General features: G+C 44.2%; 1 protein-coding gene across 2 annotated transcripts in view; it reads left to right on the top strand.

Moving 5' to 3' along the window:
* The first annotated feature begins 3,272 nt into the window (after nt 1-3,272).
* LOC111076190 (stress-activated protein kinase JNK) overlaps nt 3,273-8,596 on the top strand; it is a 73,579-nt gene continuing 68,255 nt past the window's right edge. For both annotated transcript variants that reach the window (XM_022369874.2, XM_022369873.2), the window contains exon 1: nt 3,273-3,456. In XM_022369874.2, the coding sequence (XP_022225566.1) occupies nt 3,332-3,456 (125 nt within the window). In that variant the 5' untranslated portion in view covers nt 3,273-3,331. The remainder of the gene's footprint in view (nt 3,457-8,596) is intronic.

The raw sequence follows: 8,596 nt of genomic DNA, 5'->3' as shown, positions 1-8,596 counted from the left end.
GTGGTTTTGAGAAACTCAAGAGTTTCTGCATTGCCACAGGCCACTGCTTTGGCTCCCTTATACCACTTGATACCCTTGAACTCGCAGACAAACGGGTTATCTGCGCGCACAATGGCATCCTTCATGGCGGTCAGGATCTCCGATCCTGCCTTCAGCCAATTTACGTCCGATATCTTCCCCTCTGGGTAACTTTGGTCGATGATGGCTACCTGCAGCTCGGCCGGCGATCCTAGGCTGGCCAGAATGTCCTCTGGTTTCGCCTTCTTCGACTCGGAAGCTTTTGTGGAGTCGTCCGTTCTCTGTCGCTTGAACCTTGGCTCTCGACCAGTCGGTTCCACCGGTGCCTTCTGTACAGAGGGCGTTGGTGGTGCCTTGGCACTCGCCGTGTTCTGCGTCAGAGGTGTGGTCTTCCCCCTCTGCTTCCCGGACAACTTTTTCCCCTTTCTCCCTCGCGCGTTCGCAGGCGATGACTTTGAGGGTTGGTCCACCTTCGTCTTCGTGCCAGCTGATGCTGACGCTGAAGTCGACGGTTTGGGGTCCTCAGTCACCGCCGCGTGTGCGCTTGGGGGGGCTTTGTCTCCGTTGGTAGGAGCGACTCCGTTAAGCCGCTCGTACCTCCGCACGTTTTGCTCGTGCTTCTTCTTGAGGCTCCTTTCCCTCGCCGTCAGCGTATCGGGGGGTCTTTGGTTAATACCACGGAGGTATTTTGCCGATGCCCTGTATCCCGACAGCCGTTTGCGTAGGGTCTCAGCCTCCGTCTTCTCATCCGTCACAGGTAGTGGACCCGAGTCGACCTGGATATTGGGAGCCGTGACTTGTGGCTCCGCCTTCTGCGGCTCCTCATTGTATCCGAGTCGAGAGAAGGCGGTAGCCAACTCTGCCTCTGACACTGAGGGACCAGTGAAGACGAAGCTTCCGTCTGTGGTTCCCGGTTCCAGATCCTCTATCGTCCCTTTCTGTCTGCGGATCCTTCTGTTGCTTGTGGCATTACACGATTTGGCAGCCAAGCACTCCACTGCCATCTCGGGTTTCCTGCAGTCACAGGATATCGACGCCGGGGGGCCTGCGCTCGCACCCCCAATCACCGCCGGTACTGGGTCTCCGACTCCCTGCACCTTAACTGGTTCTTCGTTACTGGACATTCCCCCATAACGGATGCGTTTTATCCCTACCGCCAGGGTGAACTACTTTTAGCTTCGGCGCTCCCCCAAGACCTGCCCGGCTTGGGTGGCCCTTCTGGCAGCATTACGCTACCGCCGGTAAAGCTCTTGGGTTCCTTACGCTTACTAGGCCCCCTCATCGCGGCAAGATGGTAGTTCTCCGAGGGGGTATGCAATGTTTAAAAGACGATATTTTCAATACTAATGTAGATAACACATGCGAACTTATTTTTCTCTGAAAGATCATTTTATTCTCTTAACATTAGAAACAAAAAGTTTTGTTGTATTTCAACAACAACAATAATAACAAACATTTCCTTGAATGCTTTGCTTAACTGATAAGAACAATTTGACCACTAATTATTCGTACTCTGCTCTGCTCCGGCTGTTCGTTAATGCCTTTGGCAGCCCACAAGGTCTTTGGCGAAGAGCAGTAGATCTACTCTTGGAGAACATTTGCATGTCATGCAATTTATTATTGTCTTTTTGGGTATTACCGTTTGCGAGGGTACCGAAAAGTATGTATATTCTGCTCCTTTGTATTTCTCCAGGGTTCTGGGACTTACTTAGCTGTAAAAACGAGCTAAACAGACCAAGCCGAGTAGGCAGCGGGCCGACGAAACATTGGTGAAAAAGACCCACTGTCTACGGGGCGTCACGAAAAACCCCGCTATAGAAGCGCATGTCGGTCCCTCATGCACCATCTTGGTATTGTATAGTCTTATTATTATTATGTGCTTCAGTATGTGCTATGACGACGATGAAAAGCTTAACTACTAAAACCCTCATTCCACTTAATCAATATTAATGACTGGTTTCATTATCAGATTTTATTTTATCCGAAAATTACTTAATTTTGATTTTTCGGCGGTTTGCCAACTATGCGCCTAGATCCATGTAAAATACCTGCTTATTTTCAATACTTTTTCTGTTTCTTTGATACTGTGGATGCCCAAGCTAAGTCACGATTGTAAGGCGGGTGAAATCATGATAAGTTGAAGAATATTGATGAAGTGTGATATTCATAAGCTCTAAAATAGGATCTCATCAAGAAGGGTATGGCTATATTGACTCGGCTGTTTAATATAAATACAAAATCCTTTTACGATTATGTCAACAGTCGTATCAGAAAAGCTCAGTCAAAATTGAATTTTTTTTTTTAACTTTAACATAATAACTGTTAAAAGAACTGTAAAATAATGAAAAAACGAGAAGGAACGTGTGAGTCGCCTCTGGGGACGCGACTCTACTTATACCCGTACTGAGTATATAAAATTTTGAGCTTATTATTTATGTAAAATTTAAAAAAAAAAGTTAGAGTTTAAATTTTGTTTGCTACATCTGTTATCCACATCTACAATGTATATTCTACATCTAACATGTAGATTATACATGTACCATTTAGATTCTACATATCCGCTAGAGTGTGCGAGCGAGAAAGAGAGTGAGTAGCGGGTCTCTGGCTGTATGAGGCGGGGGAAGCAACTGAAAATTAATTTCTTCATTCGGCAATCTGGTAGATATGGTCATTCTCTACGATACTGCGCTTTTAGTTTTATCGTATCTTTAAAATTGTGCCTGCCACAGATGTTCGTCCTTTGTGTTGGCGGAAGGGGGCGGGGCGAAATTTGTAAATACACTTGTGGCAGTGTGATATCACATGAGTCTGAAAACAAAATTTGGTTGCTTTAGCTATTATAGTCTCTGAGCTCTAGGCGCTCATCGAGACGGACAGAAGGATGGACGGACAGACGGACGGACAGACAGACGGACGGACAGACGGACATGGATATATCGATTCGGCAATTGATGCTGATCAAGAATATATATACTTTATGGGGTCGGAAACGTTTCCTTCTCTGCGTTGAACACATCCACAAATTTTCTATTTCAATTTTCTATCTAAAGTCCACAAATACAATATACCCCTTAACTATTTTTTGAGTACGGGTATAAAAAGTGAATAGCTTATTTTTGGCTGGAAAAAAAATCATAATTAATTTTTGGAAATCAAAATTGATATAAAAATATCGATAATTCGGAATTTTTGGATTCGATTTTCAACTTTTAAACAAATGTAATCATATTATAAAATTCAGTCCTTTTTTTCAGGCTGATTTGGTCATTAATTAATATTGAAAGGAATTACATCTGTATATTCGTATATATATATGCAATATAAAATGGCAGCTCAACACCAACACTATACTGTAGAAGTGGGCGATACTAATTTTACAATTCATAGTCGCTACATTAACCTAAGGCCCATAGGATCTGGTGCCCAAGGAATAGTATGGTAAGTTGATTTGAATAAATTTAAACTGGAAAGATATCCCTTGCATATCCATCTTTGCAATGGAAAATTACAGATATTAATGTAGTCATTAATCTGGCTAAGCTTTATAAAACACATTTTCATACATCAAAAACCCACCCTTGTTTGATTGGGCTTCCTTTAGAAAGCATGGGTAATGTTTGATTCCAATTTCTTAATTTTGTTAAAGCTCGGGATAGCAACCATAGAAATAATCTACAAAAAAATCCTTTAAAAAACAATTTAAATAGCACTACTTCACACGAGTTTTCCTTAAGGAACAAAACCAACTTTTTCTTAAAGACTTAGGGCTTAGAAATGGTTTGATAACAATTTTTTTTTATATGGCAGAACTTTTTTTATTTTTGAAATTTGGTATTTTTTTAAAGCTTTTTTCAGAGGTAGCGCTTCTTTTTCACGTAACTCTAGTATCTTACGTCTGGTTGTAAAGAACTTTGCAATTTTAAAAGATAATTAAAGCAGCTAGAAGCCAAGCCCAAACACTTTTTGATTTCAACTTACCGTCTGGGATATATGAAGCATTGAAGTGCAAAACTTATGTGCGGTATTTTTTTTACGAAATTTTGACTTTTTGCCAATTGGGCCCGCAACCTTCAAAAAGGTATTTTTTTTTTAATATTTTCCATTTTTTATTTTTGGGTAACGAATTTTAGCTCCAAAGTTTCTCCATAGATTTTAATGAGCGATACCTTAAAGGACGCCTAATTAATGCACCTATACACAAAAAAATAAAGAACACAGAATATAATTTTTTTTTCGACTTTTCTTGAGTTAAAGTCAAAATTTCGGTAAAAATAGCACACAAAAATTATAATTTTATAATTATAATTATAATTTTTGCATTTCAATGCTTTTTATTTCCCAGACGGTAAGCTAAAATCACAAAGTGTTTGGGCTTGCCGTGTAGCTGTTTTAATTATCTTTTCAAAATAGCAAAGTTCTTTACAAACAGAAGTAAGATACTAGAGTTATGGGAAAAAAAGAAGCCCTACCTCTTAGAAAAGCTATACAAAAAAATACCAGAATTCAAAAATTCTTAAAAAGTTCTGTTTTAGAAAAAAAACCATAATTCTTTAAAAAAATTTAAAGTCCCATATCTATCAGAAAAGGTTGGTTTGGATCCTTAAGGAAAAAAAAAAGTTGGATTTTGTCGAGTAGTGTAATCAATCTATCAATCATTTGACTTGTCTGTACGTTGATATGCAATGACTGCACCATCAAGTGGCCCATAAGACACCAAGCCGAAGCCTATGAAGCGCGCAGCCAAGGCAGAAAAGCAGTCTCTCCTACCGCCCAACAGACCGACGGACGCTGCCGCATCTATGTCACCCTTGATCAGGTTGTGCATAAAAATCACACCAAGCATTTTTCTACGACTAACTAAGTTGTAAAGGTTAATTAAAAGCAATCTACGAGAGTAAGATGTCAGTCTGACACCTGCATCCCAGTTAAGGCCACGCAGAGCAAAAATTAAAAAGTTTTTCTGGACTGATTCTATAGGGTCCTGGTGTACTTTGTACTGGGGGAACCATACACAAGAACCGTACTCTAAAATCGAACAAGCTAGATATAGAGAGTCTTCGATATATTAGTGGTCATCAAATTCTGTTGACCACCTGTTTATAAACCCAAGCACTATGGCCTTATTTACCACGGTAGAAATGTGTTCAGAAAACTTTAACTTTGGGTCTAGTCTAACACCAAGATCATCAACCAAAGTAATTCTCTCAAGAGAATACTGAAGTCAGGTCATTAATAAAAAGTGTGAAAAGATGGCTGCCCTGTGGTACTCCAGAAGTAACCTTAATAGGTAAAGAGAAGGAGTTTTTGAAGAGGACTCTTGCGATCTAGAACGAAGGTAGCTAGAAATCCATGAAGGAAGCATGAAGTGTTAATGGATAGGGTGAATTGTTTAAGCAGGGGTCCACACATAGTGTCGGCACAGTACCTGAGTACGCAGCCGGGATCTCCGTCGGGACCTGGTGAAAACACCGGCTTAACTAGTCGAAGATCATGAAGCAGCGAGCTTTCATTTAACAAGGGGCTGAAAATGCAATTCGACCTTGGTAAACTGTATGTATACTGCCGACCAGAGTAGCTTTCATGAGAATAGGTTGTTTGGAAAAATGTGGCAAAAAGATCGGCAATTGCCTGATCATTGATAGCGAGAATGGATGTGCGGACGTTCTACGCTTACTTTTTAAGAAGCTGTAAAACTGTTTAGGGTCCTGTGAAAATCGTATCCTGCATCGAGATAGGTAATTTTTATAGCATTGAGCGTTAGGTTAGGTTAGGTTAGGTTAACCCAGACGGCCTTCACGGGGCCACGCATAGGCCAATATGGCCCTTAGTTGTCCGGATGGGAGTGTATGAACGTTTCGAAAGTATTTATGAGGTTTTGAAGTCCTTAAGGATCGAGGTGTTTTTGGCAAAGGCTAGCAGTTCCCCTGGCGTCCTCTTGGAGGCATCTTCCAGTGATGCCAGTACCGGGGTGCCCAGGTATATTCTCCTAGCCCTTGAGAGAGCCGGGCAGTTGCAGATGAGATGTTCCAGGGTTTCAGTTGACCCGGATTCCTCGCATTTCCTGCAGTGGCCACTGCTGGTGATGCCTAGTTTGACAGCATGTGCCGCGGCCAGACAGTGACCTGTGAGTATTCCCACCAACATTCTGCAGTCCTTCCGTGGGAGGTGCAGTATGTAGTGGCTGAGTTTCCTGTTGCGCTCCTTGCACATGGTTTTTGAGGTTCTGCAGGTGGTGGTTCTGCTCCACCTGCTTCTTGCCTGTGTGTCGGCCCGTTTCTCTAAATCGCTTTGGAGCGTTCTAAGGGAGACAGGCACGTTCTCAGTTCTGTCGTTTTCCAGCCCGACGCCGTCCTTAGCCAGACCGTCCGCCATCTCGTTGCCATCGATGCCTTGGTGGCTGGGAACCCAGTAGATCCGCACTGACTTTGTCGTGCTTAGGGTATCTAGTGCCTCCCTGCTTGCCAAGACATTTCTGGAACTGACCGCCGACGACTGCATGGATCTTATCGCCGCCTGGCTGTCCACGAACAGGTTGATCACGTCGTGTGGACGATCCGTAGACTGAGCAGCCTCTGCCGCTTTCCGTATGGCGAAGACTTCCGCCTGGAATATGCTGCATTGGTCCGGTAGCTTATAGGACAGCCTTATCTCAGGGTCTGTACAGTATATGCCTGCTCCTACTCCTCCTTCCATCTTGGAGCCGTCAGTGTAGATGTTGAGGTGTTGAGTCTGGTCCCGACCCCTTTTCCAATCGTCGGGCCCCATGAGTCGGTCGCACCACCGAGATGTAGATCCAGTGCATTAGAGCAGGTGACAGGCCCCATGTGCTGCTTGGATGCGTATAGCGCAATGGTGGCCTTCTTCACCCTTTCCACTACATTGGGCCTCCATGCCAGCTTGCTATCCAGTACTATGCCGAGGTATTTGACTTGTGCTCTCGGGGTCAGCCTGGTTTACCTTGTATCTCTTGGTAAAGAGGATGAGGTCCGTCTTGTCCGCGTTGATACTGAGTCCTACTTTTCCTGCCCACTCACATATCTCCCTGAGTGTTGATGCCATTATGGAGCTGAGGGTCGATGGACATACTCCCGTAATAATTATGCTTATGTCATCTGCATAGGCTGTTATTTTTGGGGCTCTCCTCTCGAATCTCTTTATTAAGTCGTCGACCACCAGGTTCCACAGGAGGGGCGACAGGACCCCACCTTGTGGTGTGCCTCTATGCGCCGCCCTCACCATGGAAGCGGTGCCCCACTCTGATTCACCCGTCTGCAACTTAGAAGGTTCTTTATCCAGAGGTTGATTGCGGGATGTGTGTTGGTCGCTTCTAGGCGGTCCATAATAGCGTTCGTAGTGACGTTATTGAATGCTCCGGATATGTCTACGAACACTCCTAGAGCATACTTTTTATTATGGAGGGCTCTCTCGATGGTGGCTACTAGCGAGTGCAGTGCCGTCTCTACCGATTTCCCTTTGGTGTAGGCATGCTGGTTGGTTGACATCAGTCTCCCTACATCATTCCTGATGTGTAGATCCAGCAGCTTTTCCAGTGTTTTGAGTAGAAAGGATGTAAGGCTTATCGGTCTATAATCCTTGGGGCTCATATGGCTGCACTTTCCTGCCTTTGGAAGGAAGACAATCCTCGAGGTCCTCCATTGGATAGGGATATAGCCTGTGCTCAGGTAAGCTGAGTATATTGCAGAGAGCCATGGGGTGATCACGTCTTTGGTCACCTGTAGCATGGCTGGGAATATACCGTCTAGTCCAGGTGCTTTTGTACCCGCAAAGGAGTCTATAGCCCAGTGGATTTGCTTAGACGATATGAGACCTGTTGGGGGACCTGTCTTCCTCAGTTACTAGGTCCTGATGCGTTGTAGCGTCAGCAACCTCGGTGCATCCTGTTAGGGCTTCTTCACTGCCCTCAGTCCACTGTCCATCTTCTCGCTTCAGCTGACTCTGTATGGTAGGTTGCTTTGATAGCAGCTTTCGAAGTCTAGCCGTTTCTGGGACTTTCTCGATATTGGAGCAGAAGTTCCTCCACGAGTTTCTTTGTGCCCTGCGTATTTCCTTCTTGTACTCCCTGAGTAGGATTTTGTATTCCTCATTGATTATCTCCTCGTTCGCCTGTTTGGCGATTTTGAAGAATTCTTTGAGGTTGTTTCTTTGAAGCGATAAGTCCCGGTTCCACCAGAGTGCTTTGGTCCTATTTTTCGTTCTCGAGGGTGGACATGATGCGTGGTACGCATCCAGTAGTTCCTTGGACAGGGTCTCTAGGGACGTTTCTATGTCTTCCGGGGATTTCACTGTGCCCGGGCGAGTCGCGAGCTTCGAAGTAACTGTTTTTTTTAACTTTTCCCAGTTTGTGTTCCGGGGGTTTCTATAAACAGTTATCTGCGGAGAGTGTTTAAATTCGCACTTGAATTGAATGTACTTGTGGTCTGAGAAGGATGGTCTTTCAAGGACTCTCCAGCCAGATACCAAAGTACTCTTTCCCGTTACGAGTGTTAGATCTAGTACGTTGGACGAGGTGGGACCTACGAAGGTGTGTTCCTCCCCTACGTTTGCTACATCTAGGTTT

This window comes from Drosophila obscura, unplaced genomic scaffold, assembly GCF_018151105.1.
Source record: "Drosophila obscura isolate BZ-5 IFL unplaced genomic scaffold, ASM1815110v1 contig_199, whole genome shotgun sequence".
Lineage (NCBI taxonomy): Eukaryota > Metazoa > Arthropoda > Insecta > Diptera > Drosophilidae > Drosophila > Drosophila obscura.
The sequence above is the reverse complement of the archived record's forward strand: the minus strand, read 5'-3'. Positions and strand labels throughout refer to the sequence as shown.